Source organism: Zalophus californianus, chromosome 10 (assembly GCF_009762305.2).
Source record: "Zalophus californianus isolate mZalCal1 chromosome 10, mZalCal1.pri.v2, whole genome shotgun sequence".
NCBI classification, from domain to species: domain Eukaryota; kingdom Metazoa; phylum Chordata; class Mammalia; order Carnivora; family Otariidae; genus Zalophus; species Zalophus californianus.
In genome coordinates, this window is record NC_045604.1 from 47,952,777 (window position 1) to 47,972,590 (window position 19,814).

At 34.5% G+C, this 19,814-nt stretch overlaps 1 protein-coding gene across 1 annotated transcript in view; it reads right to left on the minus strand.

Annotated features, from left to right (window-relative positions):
• The window catches only part of TDRD5 (tudor domain containing 5), a 94,491-nt gene that overhangs the window by 49,939 nt on the left and 24,738 nt on the right, over positions 1–19,814 (minus strand). The window contains 2 exon segments of the mRNA XM_035722342.1: positions 4,905–5,058; positions 17,982–18,038. Coding sequence (XP_035578235.1) covers positions 4,905–5,058; positions 17,982–18,038 — 211 coding nt within the window.

Genomic DNA, 19,814 nt, shown 5'->3' on the forward strand with positions numbered 1-19,814 from the left:
GTTCTAAGAGGGAACTTTATAAGGATACAGCCTTACCTCAAGAAAAAAGAAAAATCTCAACTAAACAATTTAAACTTACATTTAATGGAGCTAGAAAAAGAACAAATCCCAAAGTTAGGAGGAGAAAGGAAATAAAGGTGAGAATAGAGATAAATGAAATGGAGATTAAAAAGCAACAGACCTAAATGTGAGACAGGAGTCCATCAAAATCCTAAAGGAGAACACAGGCAGCAACCTCTTCGACCTCAGCCACAGCAACTTCTTCCTAGAAACATAGCCAAAGGCAAGGGAAGCAAGGGCAAAAATGAACTATTGGGATTTCATCAAGATAAAAAGCTTTTGCACAGCAAAGGAAACAGTCAATAAAACCAAAAGACAACCGACAGAATGGAAGAAGATATTTGCAAATGACATATCAGATAAAGGGCTAGTATCCAAAATCTATAAAGAACTTAACAAACTCCACACCCAAAGAACAAACAATCCAATCAAGAAATGGGCAGAAGACATGAACAGACATTTCTGCAAAGAAGACATCCAAATGGCCAACAGACACATGAAAAAGTGCTCAACATCGCTCGGCATCAGGGAAATCCAAATCAAAACCTCAATGAGATACCACCCCACACCAGTCAGAATGGCTAAAATTAACAAGTCAGGAAACGATGGATGTTGGCGGGGATGCAGAGAAAGGGGAAACCTCCTACAATGTTGGTGGGAATGCAAGCTGGTGCAACCACTCTGGAAAACAGTATGGAGGTTCCTCAACAAGTTGAAAATAAAACTACCATACAACCCAGCAATTGCACTCCTGGGTATTTACCCCAAAGATACAAATGTAGGGATCCGAAGGGGTACGTGCACCCCGATGTTTATAGCAGCAAAGTCTACAATAGCCAAACTATGGAAAGAGCCAAGATGTCCATCGACAGATGAATGGATAAACAAGATGTGGTATATATACACAATGGAATATTATGCAGCCATCAAAAGGAATGAAATTTTGCCATTTGCAGTGACATGGATGGAACTGGAGGGTATTATGCTGAGCGAAATAAGTCAATCAGAGAGAGACATGTATCATATGATCTCACTGATATGAGGAATTCTTAATCTCAGGAAACAAACTGAAGATTGCTGGAGTGGGGGTGGGGTGGGAGGGATGGGGTGGCTGGGTGATAGACATTAGGGAGGGTATGTGCTATGGTGAGCGCTGTGAATTGTGTAAGACTGTGGAATCACAGACCTGTACCTCTGAAACAAATAATACATTATATGTTAAAAAAAAAAAAAAAGATAGCAAGAAGGGAAAAATGAAGGGGTGCAAATCGGAGGGGGAGACGAACCATGAGAGACTATGGACTCTGAGAAACAAACTGAGAGTTCTAGAGGGGAGGGGGTGGGGGGATGGGTTAGCCTGGTGATGGGTATTAAAGAGGGCACGTACTGAATGGAGTACTGGGTGTGATACGCAAACAGTGAATCATGGAACACTACATCAAAAACTAATGATATAATGTATGGTGATTAACATAATAAAAAAATTCAATAAAAAAACTGGGTGTTATACACAAACAATGAATCATGGAACACTACATCAAAAACTAATGATGTGATGTATGGTGATTAACATAATAAAATTTAAAAAAATAAAAATTAAAAAAAAACAAAAATGTAATAGAGAAGATCAAAGAAACCAAGAGCTGGTTCTTTGAAAAGATAAACAAAACTCATACATTTTTAGCCGATTCATTAAGAAAAAAAAAGGATTCAAACAATTTCAAAAATGAAACAAAAAACAAACCAACACCATGAAAATACAAAGAACTCTAAAAGAATACTACACAAAATTATATGCCAACAAACTGGACAACCTAGAAGAAATGGGTAATTCCTGGGAACATACAATCTTCCAAAACTGAATCAGGAAGAAATAGAAAATATAAACAGACCAATTACTAGTAACAAAATTGAATTAGTAATCAAAAAATTCCCAAGAAATAAAAGTACAGGACCAGATGGCTTCACAGGTGAATTCTACCAAACATTTAAATAAAGAAGACTTAATACCTACTCTTTCAAATGACTCCAAAAAATAAAAGAGGAAAGAAAGCTTCCAAATTTATTCTGAGCCAGAACTGCCCTGATACCAAAACCAAAGACCCTACCAAAAAAAGAAAACTACAGGTCAACATCCCTAATGAACATACAAGGCAAAAATCCTCAACAAAGTATTAGCAAACCAAATTCAACAATACATTAAAGGATCATTTACCACAACCAAGCGGGATTTATTCTAGGAATGCCAGAATGGTTCAATATCCACACATCAATCAATTATAAATCACATTAACAAAATGAAAGTTAAAAAACATATGGTTGCCTCAATCGATTCAGAAAAAGCTTTTGACAAAATTCGACATCTGTTCATGATAAATTCTCAACAAAGTAGATATAGAGGGAACATAATTCAACATAATAAAGGCCATATATGACAAACCCACAGCTAACATCATACTCAATAGTGAAAAAGTGAAAGCTTTTGCTCTCAGGAACAAGACAAGGATGTCCACTGTTGCCATTTTTATTCAACACAGTACTGGAAGTCCTAGCTACAGCAATCAGAAAAAAAAAAAAATTGATAAGACATAAGACTGTCACTATTTGCAAATAACATGATACTATATACAGAACACCTTAAAAACTCCACCAAAAATCTATTTGAATGAATTCAGCAAAGTTATAGGATACAAAATTAATATAAAGAAATCTGTTGCATGTACACTGATAATGAAGTAGCTCAAAGAGAAATTAAGAAAACAATCTCATTTACAATTGCACCAAAAAACAAAAACCAAAATACTTAGGAATAAATTTAACCAAATAAAAGACCTGTACTCTGAAAACTATAAAATACCAATGAAAGAAATTAAGGATGACACAAATGAAAAGATACACCATGTTCATGGATTAGAAGAACCAATATTGTTAAAATGTCAACACTACCCAAAGGAATCTATAGATTCAATCCAATTCTTATCAAAATATCAACAGTATTTTTTTAAAGATTTATTTCAAAGAGAAAGAGAGGAGGGGCAGAGGGAGAGGGAGAATCCCAAGCAGACTTCCCATTGAGCAAGGAGCCTGATGCAGAGCTCAATCTCATGACCCTGAGAGCATGACTTGAGCCAAAACCAACAGTCGGTTGCTTAACTGACTGTGCCACCCAGGTGATCCAATACCAACAGTATTTTTCACAGAACTAAACAAATAATCCTAAAATTTATGTGGAACCACAAAAGATCCTGAATAGCCAGAGCAATCTTGAAAAAGAACAAAGTCAGAGGTATCACAATTCCAGATTTCAAGACATACTACAAAGCTGTGATAATCAAAACAGTATAGGACTGGCACAAAAATGGACACATAGATCAGCTGAACAGAGAGCACAGAAATAAACCCATGCTTATATGTTCAATTAATCTATAACAAAGGAGGCAAGAATATACAATGGGGAAAAGAAAGTCTTTTCAATAAGCTGGGCAGCTACATGCAAAAGAATTAAACTGGACCACTTTCTTACACCATACACAAAAACAAACTCAAATATCCAAATGTGAGACCTCAAACCATAAAGCTCCTAAAAGAAAACATAGGCAGTAATCTCTTAGACATCAGCCTTACCAACATTTTTCCAAGTATGTCTCCTCTGGCAGGGGAAATCAAAATAAAATAAACTATTGGGACTACACCAAACTAAAGAACTTTTGCACAACAAAGGAAACCGAAATGAAAAGACAACTTACTGAATGGGGGAATATATTTGCAAATGATATATCCAATAAGGGGTTCATATCCAAAATACATACAAAACTTCTACAACTCAATACCAAAAAAAAGTTATAATCCAAATAAAAATGGGCAGAAAATCTGAATAGACATTTTTTGAAAGAAGCCATACAAATGGGCAATAGACACATAAAAGATGCTAAAAAAAAAAGATGCTAAATATTGTTAATCATGAGGGAAACGCAGAATTAAAACCACAGTGAGAAATCACCTTATACCTATCAGAATGGTTAGTATCAAGATAAGAAATAGACAAGTGTTGGCAAGGATATGGAGAAAAGGGAACCCTTGTGCACTGTTGGTGGGAATGTAAATTGGTGCAACCACTGTGGAAGATAGTGTAAAGTTTCCAAAAAAAAAAAAAAAAGAACATTAAAAATAAAAATAACATACGATCCAGTAAAATTCCACTACTGGGTATTTAACCAAAGAAAATGAAGACACTAATTCAAAAAGATATATGCACTCCTATATTTATTGCAGTATTATTTACAATAGCCAAGTTATGGAAGCAACCTAAGTGTCTATCCACATAAAGTCCTAGTATATATACAATGGAATATTAGTCAGCTATAAAAAGAAATGAAATCTTGTCATCTGAGACAACATGGATAAACCTAGAGGGTATTATGCTAAGTAAAATAAGTCAGGCAGAGAAAGACAAACACAATATGATTTCACTCATATGTGAAATCTAAAAATCAATACAAACAAAATGGAAACAATCATAAATACAGAGAACTGATAGCTGTCAGAAGGGAGGGCAGTGGTGGGGGGATAGGCAAAAAAGGTGAAGAATATTAAGAGGTACAAACCTCCAGTTATAAAATAAATAAGTCACAGGAATGAAAAATACAGCATAGGGAATACAGTCAATCATATTGCAATAACATTGTATGGTGACAAAATGCAACTACATTTATCATGGTGAGCACAGCATAATGTATGGAACGGTCAAATCACTGTGTTGTACACCTAAAAGTAATATAACTGTATGTCAACTATACTTCAATTTTTACAAAATCAGGTTTGCATCAAATTGTGATTCAACTCACCAGGTGGTAGTGGCTTCATATCGGCATCAAACACCAGTAAGTCTTGTTCTCCTTCCCTGAACTCAACACGGAGAATGTCACTAAGAGCTCCAACAAGTTCTGTCACATTTAAGAAGCCCAATTTTTTTGGTGAAAGTTGCTCTTTAAAGATTATCTATCAAAAAAAATAAATAACATAAAACATTAGATAGAAGGAATATAACATATACAGATGCCCTTAAACAATGCCCCTTAATTTGGACTTAGTCAATATGTGAGTTACCTTGACACCTACAGTCCCTTCCAGGCCAGTTTCAAGTTCCTTTTAAAGCATATGGTAAATTGAAGTGAAAATTAGGAGGGCTTTTTACCTCTCATTTTTAACAATATTTGATTATAAAGCAAAAGTCTTAAAAAAGGGGGGAGGAATGCACAAAATACAAAAGTCATAATAAAACTGGCTATTTATTTTCAGATAAGGAATTCACTACCACCTTCAACATGCAATAAAGTAATACTATTTTAAAATATTTCCTTAAAATTTTATGATTTCACCCTAGATGTTGAGATTAATAAGCAGGTGTCAGTGTATCTCCTACAGTATTGTTTGATTTTCTTGCCTTGCAAAAGAAGGAAAATTATACCAAATATAGAAAAAATATATATGGGATTTATATGAAATATGTTTGGTTTAAACTGCACAATGAATTGGAAGTTTGCCCTTGTTAGTGAGATCCCCCATTAAAGTGTTCAAATTCTTAAACTTCTGTCTTCCTAACCAAGGTAAAGCAGTTGAGCTAAACATAATTATTTTTCTGTTCGTCCAACTAGAATAGGAAATAAACACTTGCTCTGACTTAATCACCTTGGGGAAAACTGACAGGCACACAGAGGCAAACACTCTGAAAGAACTAACTCCTGACAGAGGACGGGACTGCTGTATACCTTCTTGTTCATGGACACTATGAGACCCAATTCAACTCTTTATCACTTCTCCAAGACACTTGGAAAACGGGGGCCCAGCATCAGCCAAGTCATGGTTTTAAAGGGTTGTTAATATCACATCTATAGCTAGTCATGAATATCCCGAGAGAGAAAAGTTTGGTAGAAAAAAGGGGAAGGATGATGGTGAATGAGACTTGTATCTCTACTTCTTTGCACATTACGTATCATGGCTTCTTTTCTTTTTATGTCTGTTAGTCTCTTTAATGGTTTATCTTCTCTGTAAAGGGCCTAGTACTATGAATATGCAAGTCAGTCAAACACAAGACTAGGCTGGGAAGGATTTCATTAATTTTTTTAAAGCATTTTTATTTTATTTTATTTTACTTGACAGAGAGAGACACAGCAAGAGAGGGAACACAAGCAGGGCGAGTGGGAGAGGGAGAAGCAGGCCTCCCGCTGAGCAGGGAGCCCAATGCAGGGCTTGATCCTAGGACCCTGGGATCATGACCTGAGCCGAAGGCAGACGCCCAACGACTGAGCCACCCAGGTGCCCCTCATGAATTTTTTTAATACATGATATTTAGGAGTCTCAAAAAAGTATACAGCAAAACTAAGTCTCTGACCCACTCCCATCCTTCAGTGGCCCAGGAGATCACGTCCCTGGAGGGAACCAATCATTCCAAGTTTCTTGCATTAACCATCATCCTCAGTTGCTTGAGTAACTATCTAGAAACTGTCAAAATCTAAACACACATCATGCTTCAGCAGAATAGACTATATCTGTTGTACATTTTTCAGTCAATACAGAGATAATCCCATATCAGTACATGACACAGCTGAGTTTTGCTTTGTGATTCTGAGAATCAGTATTAAGTTGGTTTTGTCCACTGACTGATATGTCAGATATATTTCTTCCTAATTCCTTTGTTATGTCTCCAGCTTTACAGACTCCCAACCATAAGCAAAGAAGTAATTGATGTATTTCTACTCCCACTCTCCTTCATTTCTCTCTTCCACCTCCAACTCAATTTTAACTTAGAGTTTAAATTTATGCCCTCTAATATATGAATATATCCTATTACATGATTTCATCTCCTCACCGTGTGGATTTTGCAGATGACATACTCTAGTGCAAAAACTATTTTCTGCATTGGTAGCTGGATCAAAGGCTTGGTCAGACTCATGCTCTATGACTTCAAGTGATGCTGTGTTTATAAAGAGGCACATAATGTCTGGTTGTCTCTTTTTTGGTGGTGTCTGGAGGCATTCCTGGTCCATACCTAGATCCACTATTTTATTAAGGGTTTTAACATAGTGAAATTCTATCAATTCTTTTTTGTTACTTAGTTGGAACATTATATAGGTATGCTCCCCTCATCTGCTACCTGGTTACCCAGTCATACCAGTTCATTTAGCAAAGCCAGGATAAGTGATTCGCTCTTTATCATTTTTCAAGAAAATAAATTGGTTCTCTAACATCCTCTAAGATGACCAGTTTTTAATATCATAAGAACTCACAGAATTAAACATATTTGATGAACTTCAAACCACTGCACGTATTATCATGACTGATACCTGAAATAACTCTTCAAGCGGATTCCTAAGCCCTTCTGATGTGAACCCAGTCTTTAATAGCCTCCTTATTAGTCTGGAATGATAAGATATTCCAGGTTCATCTATCATGCCAAATGATATGATATTCCTGGAATATATTATATTATAATATGTTTATACAATTAAAATTATCCCATAATTGCTTCCACATATGTCATAATTATTAATATGCCCCATACCACATTACACAACAGTCTCAAAATTGATTAACAGTACTAACATTACCACTATCAATATAATAAAAGCAACTAAAATTTTTTGCCTACGCTGACCCCTTATCATTTTGTGGCATTGTTCTTTATCTACATTGTCAGACTATATTGCCATTACATACTATATTCTCTCCTTCTAACCCTCATTTGGTCTTAGCTTTACAAGTAGCACTCATTGTCAGTTCTTTTGTCACTATCTCTCAACAATTCTAGTTTTCTGAAGTTCATTCTCCAGTAGACTCCTTGAGATGGACTCAAGGGAACAAGAGTTCTTGAATCCTTGCATGGTGATAACAGCTTCTCTGGCGCTCTATAGTTGAAGGTTAATTTTGCTAGCTATAAAATCCTTGGCCTATATTTTTTCCTTTGAGTATATGAAATAGGTTACTCCCTTTCCTTCTAGCATAAAATACTGCTGTGAAGATACCCATAACCTCATTCTGTCTCCCTTATAAGTCACTTGCTCTTTTTGTTTAGATGCCCAAAGGATTTTTTTTTTAAGTCCAATAATTTGATGTGGGTCTTTCTGGTGAACATTCTCAGATATGTCATGTGTTCTTTCAATACATAGTTTCAAATCTTCCATTTCAGTAAAGTTCACTCAAACTATAGCTTTCAGTATTTGTTCTGTTCCAGTCTTCAGTTTTATTTATACGTTGGCTCTTCTTCGCATGTTTTCCAAGTCTGTTACTTTCTCTTAAATCTTTGCCTTTGTTCATTTTTTCCTCACATATTCTTATGAAAAATTTCAAATACCTCTCTGTCAATAAATAAATAAATAAATAAATAAATAAATAAATAAATAAATAAATAAAATCTTTAAAAAGAGGGAGGGCACCTGGATGGCTCAGTCGTTAAACGTCTGCCTTTGGCTCAGGTAATGATCCCAGGGTCCTGCTCCAGCAGGAAGCCTGCTTCTCCCTCTCCCACTCCCCCTGCTTGTGTTCCCTCTCTCACTGTGTCTCTCTCTGTCAAATAAATAAAATCTTTAAAAAAATATTTTCAAATACAACAAAAGGTTAAAGACTTGGACAATGAACATCTACCACCTCAGTGATATAATTATTGGTATTCTGCTATATTTGTTTTATCATCTATCCATCCATCTACCTACCAATCCATCTTATCTTTTTTATACATTTTCAGAGTAACCTCCCAACATCAGTACCCTTCACCCCAAAATGAGTTAGCACGCACATTAACTGAGTTCAATATGTTAGTTTTTTAAGGTAAAAGTGACATACAGTGAAACATTTAAAACTTAAGCCTACCAATTAACTTTGATAAAAGCAAAACTGTGTAAATTGGTATTTTAGTGGGCACATCATTGACTGTATTCTTTAGGAAGCTCATGATGTGACTCAGCCTCAGAAAATATGTCAGACCTGGAAATATTTCAAACTTTTAAGTATATATATATAAATGACACTTAAAAATCTTTAGAGTAGAAGAGATAAACCAAGAAATGGACCTACAGTTCATTTCTTTTTAGAGCTGAATACTCCATTGTTTGGATATACCATTATTTACCCATTCACCTACTGAAGCACATTCTAATCACTTCCAAGTTTTCACAATTATGAATAAAGGTGCTATAAACAACTGTGTGCAAAAAAAAAAAAAAGGCAAAACTGTGTAACCCAAAGCCCTGTTCAATATACAGAACATTTCCATCAGTTCAGCAAGCACTTCACATGGAAGACATCCTACAGCACTGTTCTGTGTGAGGCTTCATTCAACAGCGAGTGTTTCTCAGATTCATCCATGTTGGTTCATGTATTAGCTTATTTCTTAATGATGAATAAGTATTTCATTGTAAAAATATACCATAATTTCTTTATTCATTTTCCCATTGGTGAATAATAGGGTTGTTTTCAGTTTTGGCAATTAAGTATAAAGCTATTATAAATATTATGTACAAGTCTTTTGGGGGGGACACAGGCTTTGATTTCTCTTGGAAAATAAGAGTATAATCCTGGGTCAAAGGGGTAAATTATATTATAATTACTTTATAAGAAAGAGAACATTTTCCAAAGTAGTTGTACCATTTTATACTTGCATCAAAAATGTATGAGAGTTTACATTTGTGCTTTGTGCTATTAATCACTCACATATCTGCATTTGCAAACTGTTCAGATCTTTTTGCAATTTTTTTTAATGGAGTTGTCTGGCTTTCTGTAATTATAAAATGTTATGTATTCTGGATTTAAGTCTTTTTTTAGATGTACGATTGTAAATATTTCTTCCTAGTCTGTGATCTGCCTATTAATTTTTAAGTAGTCTCCTAAATATAATTTTAATAAAGTCTCATTAATTTTCCTTTAAATGATTATTGCTTTCTATGTCCTAAGAAACTCATTATCCCCAGGTTGTGAAAATGTGTTTTCTTCTAGGTGCTTTAATTTTTAACTTTTTCATTTGGATTTATGATATATCTCAAATTAACTTTTGTACATGGTATGAGGTTGGGGTTGAGGTTCATTTTTTTCCTTTATGGATATTCAGTTGTTCCAGCATCATTTGCTGAACAGATGTTCCTTTCACCATTTAATTCCTTTGGCACCTCTGTCAAAAATCACTTGAGTGCATATGAGTGGATCTCTTCATGTATGCTCCTATATGACAAATTCATGCATTTTTCAATGTTTACAAATAGCCTGCAGGAATTGTGATGAAAAATGTAATGAATCTAGAGCATAATAATAATATTGAGACTTCTCACCCATGAATGTGTTACAGCTAAGTCCTCTTGCATTTCTCTCAGCTATGTTTAGTAGTTTTTGATGTAGATGTCTTACATTTCTTTGTTAATCTTATTTTCAAGTTACTTAAGTTTGACACTATTGTAAACAGAAATTTTTAAATTTCTTTTTCAAATTGTTTTCTGCCTTTATATGGAAATGTAACAGATTTTTCAAATATTAACCTGTATCTTTGGCCTTAGTAAATTCACTTGTTAGTCTGAGTAGCTTTTTCATGGATTCCTTAATATATCCTATGTAGACAACCATGTTTCCTACAAATAAAGACAGTTTTACTTCTCTTCAGGTTCAATTTGTGTCTTTTAGGAAATTTGTCCATTTCATCTAAGTTATCAAATGATTGGCACAGTTGTTTATAATATTCCCTTATCGTCATTTTAGATCTGTAGGATCTATAATGACAAAATCTTTCTTTCATGATACTGAGATTTGTCTTTTTTTTTTTTAAGGATCTAGTGGTTCACCACTTTTGGTGAACTTTCAAAGAATCAACATTTGGCTTTAATTTTCTCTTAATTGTTAATTTATTGGTTTCTATCCTTAGCTTTGTCATTTCATTCCTCCTACTTGTTTAGAGCTTACTTTGCCCTTCTTTTTCTAGTCTGCTTAAGGTAAACCCTTAAGGTCAATGATGATTTTATATCTTTCTTCTTTTCTAATTTAGGCATTTCAGAGTTATAATTTCCCTTGTGAGGAATGTTCTGGCTACATCTCACAGATTTTGATATGTTGTATTTTCATTATCATTCAGTTGGAAATATTTTCTAATTTCCCTAATAATTACTTGAAAAACGGTGTTTAATTTCCAAATTATCTGAAAGGCTAATACTTAAATAATTTACTGTTTGATTTGTAATTTAATCCCTTCTTAATCAGAAAACATACTCTAAGATCTCAATATTTTGAAATTTGTTAAGACTTAATTCTATAGCCAACCAAATGTTCTATCTTGGCAAATGTCCCATATGTACTTGAACAGAAAGTGTATTCTGCAGTGTTGAGTCTAGTGTTCTATAAAATAGACCAAGATGGTAGAGAGAGTGGTTAAGACTTTCTATGTCCTTATGCATTTTTTAGCTATCCTATTAATTGCTGGAAAAACAAAATCTGTTTATGGAATTCATTATTTTGTCAATTTTTGGATCATTTATTTTAAAATATTAGATAAATACACATTTAAATAGTGTATCTTCCTAAGAATTGATCCTTTGCCCTTCCTAAGAATTGATCCTTTACCAAATGGTCCTCTGATAATACATATTGCCTTGAACTGTTTTATCTGAATTTTTTTAATTCAGTTCTTTTATGCTTATTTACTGTCTTATTCATCTTTTACTTTCAGTCTCTGTCTTTATATTTACAGTATGTTTCTTGTTAATGTCATCTAGTTGCATCTTGCCTCTACATCTGGTCTCATAATTTCATTAATTCTAATATTTCACCCACTTACATTTGTGAAATTAAGATAACTGGATTTACAGCTACCATTTTGCCCTTTTTTTAAGTAGGCTCCATGCTCAGTGTGGAGCCCAGCATGGGGCTTGAACTCACAACCCTGAGATCAAGACCTGAGCTGGAATCAAGAGTTAGATGCTTAACTGACTGAGCCACCCAGGCACCCCACTATTTTTCTATTTAATTTCTTCTGATCCCATCTGTATTCTATTCCTCTAAACCTTGTTCCATTGTCTTTCCAGCAAGACAGCTGAACACTAAACCCTAAACACTAAACACTACACCCTATCTTCCTTTGGGTTTACTATTTTTGTATAATTCCATTTTAATTTCTCTACTGGCTTAATAGCTGCAACTCTGCATTTTTATGGCTGTTTTATACATCCTTAATTTTTCAGTTAAAGATGTATAGAACTACCTCACATAAAATATAAAGAGCCTTACAACCTATAGCTCCATGTACTCCACTCATTATGCTATGGTTTTCGTGTGTATTACATCCACATATCTACATGTTACAAACCCAATTACACAATGTTATAATTTTTGCTTTAAGCAGTCATATATTTAAGTGATGAAAGGAAAGTCTTTTATATATACCCATTTACCATTTCCTGTGCTCTTCAATTCTTCCTGCAGATTTGAGTGAACCTAGCATCATTTTGTTCAGCCTAAAGAATGTTCTTTAGAATTTCTTATAGTGCAGGGCTGCTTACTATTAATTTGCAATTTTTGATCATTTGAAAACTTTTTTTTTTAAGATTTTATTTACTTATTTAACAGAGACACAGCAAGAGAGGGAACACAAGCAGGGGGAGTCGGAGAGGGAGAAGCAGCTTTCCGCTGAGCAGGGAGCCCAATGCGGGGCTCAATCCCAGGACCCTGGGATCATGACCTGAGCCGAAGGCAGATGCTTAACGACTAAGCCACCCAGGCACCCATGTCTTTTACTTTCATTCTTGAAAGATACTATCAAGTATCTTTTGTTGGCCTAAAATATTGGCCTAACATTGTTTTTCCTTTGAGCACTTTTAAGATATCCTTCCACTCTCTTTTAGTCATTATTGTTTCTAATGAGAAGTCAGCCATCACTTGTATCATTGTTCCTCTGTGTGCATTTCTTTCACTGCTTTCAGGATTTTCTCTGAAAATCATTTTTTGCTGGATGCTCTCAGAATTTTCTAATTATCTTTGGTTTTCTGCAGTTGACTATGATGCAAAGTTTTCTTTATATTCACTGGGTGAGGTTATCTGGGCTTCTTAAATCTGTAAACTTCTTTCACAAAAATTTGGAATATGTTCAGCCATTATTTTTTCAAATATTTTCCTATATCCTCTCCTTTCTTTCTCTCCTCACCAATTACATCTACATTAGACCATCTGGTATTGTCCTACCAGTCTCTCAGACTCTGCTTTTTTTATCTTTCATTTATTTTCTCTGTTCTTCAGATTGAACCATCTCTATTGATCTGTCTTGAAGTTCACTGGTGCTTTCTTCTACCATTTCCAACTTGTTAAGATACTGCAGTGAATTTTTTTTTTACTTCTAGAATACCTTGTTTTTTTATATTTTTTCTCCAGTAAGACCCGTTATCTGTTCATTCAATATGAACACATATTTCTTTATATTCTTTAACAGGACAATAAAAGTTCTTTTAAAACCCTTTTTCTGGGGTGCCTGGGTGGCTCAGTCAGTTAAGCGGCTGCCTTCGGCTCAGGTCATGACCCCAGGGTCCTGAGATCAAACCCCACATCGGGCTCCCTGCTCGGCGGGAAGCCTGCTTCTCCCTCTCCCACTCCCCCTGCTTGTGTTCCCTCTCTTGCTGTGTCTCTCTCTGTCAAATAAATAAAATATTTTAAAAAACAACCTTTTTCTAACTTCAACATCTACATCACCAATATTTCCATTGATTACTTTTTCTCTTCACCAAGGATCATATTTGTTTCTTAACAGATATCTAGTAAATTGGTTTGTATCCTGGACATGATGAATGGTATATTAAAAAGACTCTGGAATTGTTCATATTCCTTTTAAGCTGATTGCTTTTTGCTTTGTTTTAGCAGGCAGTTTGGCCGAACTTAAACTCTGTCTCTCTGTAATGGTCAACAGCTGAAATATATTCAGTTCTTTTAGCCTTACTAGGCTACTTTGACCTTGCTGCAACCATGTGTAGTTCAACTGTCAACCAGAGATTTGGGAAGAATTTATGTGCAGAATTTGGTGCTCCTTCTCTGTAGCTCTCTCCATCCTAAAATTTCTTCCCTTTTTTCAGCTGCTTACGTAGCTCTAAACACTATCCTTTGGTTCTTCAAGGCAGTATAAACTTCTGGTTTTTGTCCAAATCCAAAATTCCAACCATTGGATGGGGCCTGCCATCCGGCCGAAATCCAGGCAAATAAAAGTGTCATTCCCTCTTCCAGATGCTGAATCCTGTCCAGTTTCTGCCTACTTTTAGATATTGATCTAGTATCTTCAGAGAGTGAGTTTTTTAAACTTTGTCCAGAATTTATAATATTTATCTTCAAGATTGTTCCAATACAGGCTACTCAGACATATCATCTTATTTGTGTGCCTGAGTTTCTCACTAGATTTCAAAAATCTTACAGAGACTTTTTATGACTAGATCCCCAGTGCCTCCTTCATTTCCTTTTAATTTTCAACATGTTCCTCATATTTACCTGTTCTTTTCTGAGGGCATTATCTGTTGTATTTTTAGCTCTTGCCATCTTTGTAGTTTAGTCTTCATTTTGGAAATGATTTTTTTCTTTTGTTTCTAATTCTGCCCAATCTATTATCACTTTATTTCCAAATTCATATACTTCAGATTTATGTTGTTCATGAAAGAACTTTCTTAATGTATCTTTTTGTATCACTTTCTTAACGTATCTTTTTGAAAAAGCAGGCTTCAGTTTTGATCTGTATTAGGGGCATGCATTTCTGACATGCTTTCACTATCTATAGATAAATGATTCTTCTCCTTATTCTCTTTTTTTCTTAACACAATGAAGAAGTTTGGCCCTGATCCTCTTCTGTTGCATATCTTACATTAAATTCATTTTCCTAATCTGTAGAACATTCTGGATGGCTTTTCTGCTTCAGACCTCCTCCTTCTACTATTTTCATATATTGTTAAAAAATATAGTATTGTAGTACACCCACAGAAGTTCCTCAAAAAGTTAAAAATAGAAATACCATATGATCCAATAATTTCACTATTGGGAATTTACCCAAAGAAAATGAGAACACTAATTTATTTAATTTATGCACCCCTATGTTTACTACAATATTATTTACAACACCCAGAATAATGGAAGCAACCTAAGAGTCCATTAGATGAATGGATAAGGAAGACGTGGTACGTACACACACACACACACACACACACACACACACACACACACAGTATTACACAGCCATAAAAAGGATGGGACCTTGCCATTTGCAACGACATGGATGGACCTAGAGAGTACTATGCTAAGTGAAATAAGTCTGACTGAGAAAGACAAATAACACATGACTTCACTCATATGTGGAATATTTTAAAAAATGAATAAACAAACAAAAAGCAGAATCAGACCTGTAAATACAGAGAACAAACTGATGGTTGCCAGAAGGCAGGGGATGGGGAGGATGAGCAATTGGTGAAAGGGAGTGGGAGATACAGGCTTCCAGTTATGGAAGGAATAAGTCACAGGAATAAAGGCACAGCATAAGGAATATAGTCAGTGATATTGTAATAGTGCTGTATGGTAACAGATGGTAGCTACACTGGTGGTGAGAATAGCATCATATTTAAACGTTGAGCTGCCATGAAGTACACCTGAAACTAATGTAATATGGTCAACTTCACTCAAATTTAAAATTGTATATATACATATATAGTAGCTTGTTTTTGAAATATTCTGGCTCTCGTCTCTTAATCCTACTTACATCTGAGCCCTTCTTTTTCTATGGTCCCTGTCCTGCTTAATTTTTTTCTCTTGTCTGGTCCTACCTGGAAGGGACCTCTGGCCTGTCCATTTCAAGAATTCACAGAGGTTATAATGCTCCAGTCTGATTCAAGCCTTACCGTGAGATACTCTCTGCTATTAGACTGATATTGTCCAGTTTCAGTTGCTATTTTCAAAATGGCTTGCTCTACTGTCTAGTGAATTATCTGATGGTTACTTTGTAACTTTTTTGTTCCCAGATCCATCAGAAATTGGCTCCCCTGCTTCCCTGTTTTCTCCTGACACAGACACTGGCAACATGAAGACCTTGTGGCCGCTGGCAATTACTCCCCACACAATTGTTCTTAGAAAATATATTACCCAATTTTGTTGTAGATATTGTCAGTGGATTTTTAGTTTTGCTATCTAGTTTTTCCGTCTTTATGTGGAGCCTCAGGAAAAACCAAAACCTATGCTGCCACTGCACTATCTTCCCTTCAATTAGCAAATGAACAAGCCATTTTGAACAAATGACAAACTACTGAGCAGGTAGTTCAAGAGGGCAAATCCCACAGGTATAGCTTTTACATCACACTGGATAAATAAAGGGTTAAGCAAGTGTTTCTCCAAGTTAGAACAAAAGTTAAAATAAATCTATACTTCCTATATACTTCTAATCATGAAGTTGAATTTCTGCCTGTTTTACTAAGAAAAGCAAAGAGCTTTGCTATAACATTAAAAGGTTTGTTTTAACTTCTCCAGAATTGCTGACTTGTAACCTTAACACCTTGAACTTTTATTACAAGCTACATTTGACTGTGGTATAAAACTATTCACTCTGAGTTGTGAATCTGGCATAGGAGACTGATTTTACCCATAAATTTTATGGTAATTAAGTCATTCTTTAACAGACTTTATTCTGGAATTTCATTATAAGGTAAGTTAATTTGCTGGTTCATCAAAAAAAAAATCAAGACCCCTTGTTTTAAGTCTATTTGAAATAAACTGTGTGGCACTAAAAGATTCATATTTTTAAAACAATGGGAACTTAAGTTTTCTCCATCACTATCCAGGGGATGATGCCTATCTTTTCAATCTTTCTTTCTTCTAAGAGTTAATATTTACTGCATAATTTACTATGTGGCAGGCACTGTTCTAAATATTTCATTTTTAAGTCATTAAAACTTCACAAAACTCTCTTAAGTAATATTATCCTGACTTTACATATCATTTATAAACCAGCACATACAGGTTAATGTATCAACCATTATGCTGTAGTAGCTCACAAAATCTGTTTATATCTGGAAATATATGACAGTTTTCATGGCACAGAAGTTAAGATTTAGGATTCTGAAGCCAGGCTGCCTGGGGTTCAAATCCTGACTCCACCCATTACTATCTGACCCTTAGGCAAGTTACTTCTCTGTGCCTCAGTCTATCATGAAAATCAAATGAATTACAACATGAAAGGCATTCAGAATAGAGCCTAGCACAGAGCTAACATGTATACAGATCTTACCATTTTTTTAAATTGGATATAAGGCAGTGTCTAAATTACCATTCTGCAACGTGATTTTTTCACTAAACAGATGATGATTCCATGTTGCAGAATAAACCTAGTTCATTTTATCTACTATTCCATCACATAAATGTCAATCTCTATTTATCCATTCTCCTATTGACAGTCGTTTAATCTGCTTCCAGTTTTTCATTCTGCTGCCAGGTTCACATCTTATGCAGATCTCCATGTGCACACACATAAGAGTGTCTCTAAAGTATGTATGTAGAAGTGGAAGTGCTAGATCATTGGGGGTGCTTGTCTTCAACTTTACTTGCTACTGTCAAAGTTCCAAAGGGATTTTGTCCCACGAGCAGTGGATGACATATTCTGTTTTTCCACATCCCCACTGACACTTGGCATTGTCAGACTTTAAAAATAAATTAACTTTTATTCTAATAATACTATTAAATGGTAAAGATATCCTATATATAATGAAGTACTTATAAAGGATCATATTCTTAACTCTTTTAGTAAAGAAAATGATAGCAAAATGCAAAACAAAATGTTGAAGTTCTAGAGCATAGGTGGGGGAATCCAAGGAATAGACACAAAATTTCTATCCACCACAAGAAACATAAGACATAAAAAAACCATGGTTGATGAAAAAGAAAATACTCACCTCAAACTCTCTGAGCAGTTTAGAAATAAGCAAGCCCTCTGGAAACTTGGATACAACCTAATAGAAAATAAAATACAACATAAATAGACACTATTAGGATGCTGGCTAACAAAATATCAAAATAAGACATATAAACTTAAATAGTAAAAAAAAAATAACATTACTGAATGAATTAAAAGTCACAATATTTTTTAGATCAGTTTCCAGTTTTAAAAAAGGATGCAACCAAAAAAAACAAAAAAAAGGCTTCCAACATTTCCAGAGTCAAGAAATCATTCTTGCACAATACTACAATGCCACAGGTCTCCAGAAATTCCTACGATTCTTTAGCTCATATATTTAGCTTTAGCTCACATAAAATAAAAATCCTACAGCATAATTTCAAGCATTTTATTTTAAAGATTTTATTTTTATGTAACTCAATACCCAGTGTCAGGCTCATACTCACAATCCCGAGATCAAGAGACACATGCTCTACCAACCAAGCCAGCCAGGCATCCCTCAAGCATTTTAAATGGTAGAAGAGAAATAAAATGGATACTATAGAAAACTTTGAAAAATACAGTTAAGCAAAGAAAAAATTATCATAGTCATTGTTGCCCATATGCACATAAAAATACCTGTATTTAATATAAAAATAAGGTCATTTCTATAACCAGTTTTTTATTATCATACCATAAACAATTTTCCATGTCAGTAAATATGGATCAACATATATACTGGCTATAGAGTTATCAAATTATTCCATATAAATTTATTTACTTGATCCTCTATTTATGGCTGTGTCCTTTGCTTTATGGTCACAAATATTATAATTATTTTCATATTTGCATCTTGCACACTTGTCCAATTATCTTTTAGGAAAAATTCCTAAAAGCAGACTTACTCTATCCCAATAAAGTGTAAAAAGTTTTGTTATCCCAGATTTTTCCAAATATTACATGTTTCATTAAAAAGGCTAAATCAAGCTTCAGAAAAATATAAAAACGATTCCAAAATCCTGTGACCAGGGATAATTGTTGCTGCTTTTCATAAATCATCCTTTCAGAAACCTTTTATGTAGACACACACATTATACATGATTTTACATGAAAAGAAAATACTAAACTTGCTATTCTATAACACCTGTTTTTAAAGTCAAACAATATGTCAAGGAGATACTTCCATGAAAATTAATTGAGATATACGTAAACTTTCTTATGAGCCTCACGATACTGTCTAGTTTCGGTAGTTAATTTAACCAATCCTTTACCAATGAATGTTTAATTTTCCTTTAACTTTTTGTTACCATAAGAAATCATATTGAACATTCTTAAATAAATAATTGTTGGATACACAGTCAATGTCCAAACAAAAAAACAGGGTTTGAATGTACCATGGTTTTTGCATTTCTCCCAGTAAAACCACGACATCCAAAATGGAATAATTTAAAGCAATAAGAGTAGTAACAGCACTCTGATCATTCAAATAAGAATAGCTCCCACCAAAATTTTAAGTGTACATACTCTTTAGCCCGATACATTAACGGCCAAAGAGCTTTCACAAATTAACAAGGAAAAACAACAAATTAGGCCAAAGACATGAACAGGTAATTCACATAAGAAATATAAATGGCTATCAGTTTATCTTCTAGATCACTAATTCATTCTTCTGCCTCATTTACCCTGGTTGTTAAGAGTATCCAGGTTAGACGGCATCTCACTCATAACCCTTTTAAGTTCAGCCTGATTGGCTCTCATTTCTGCCCTTAGAGATTCTATATCACCACTAATGGTTTTCTCAAGCCTAGCTATTGACTTCATAACTGCTACCCTGAAAAGTCTATCTCTGATA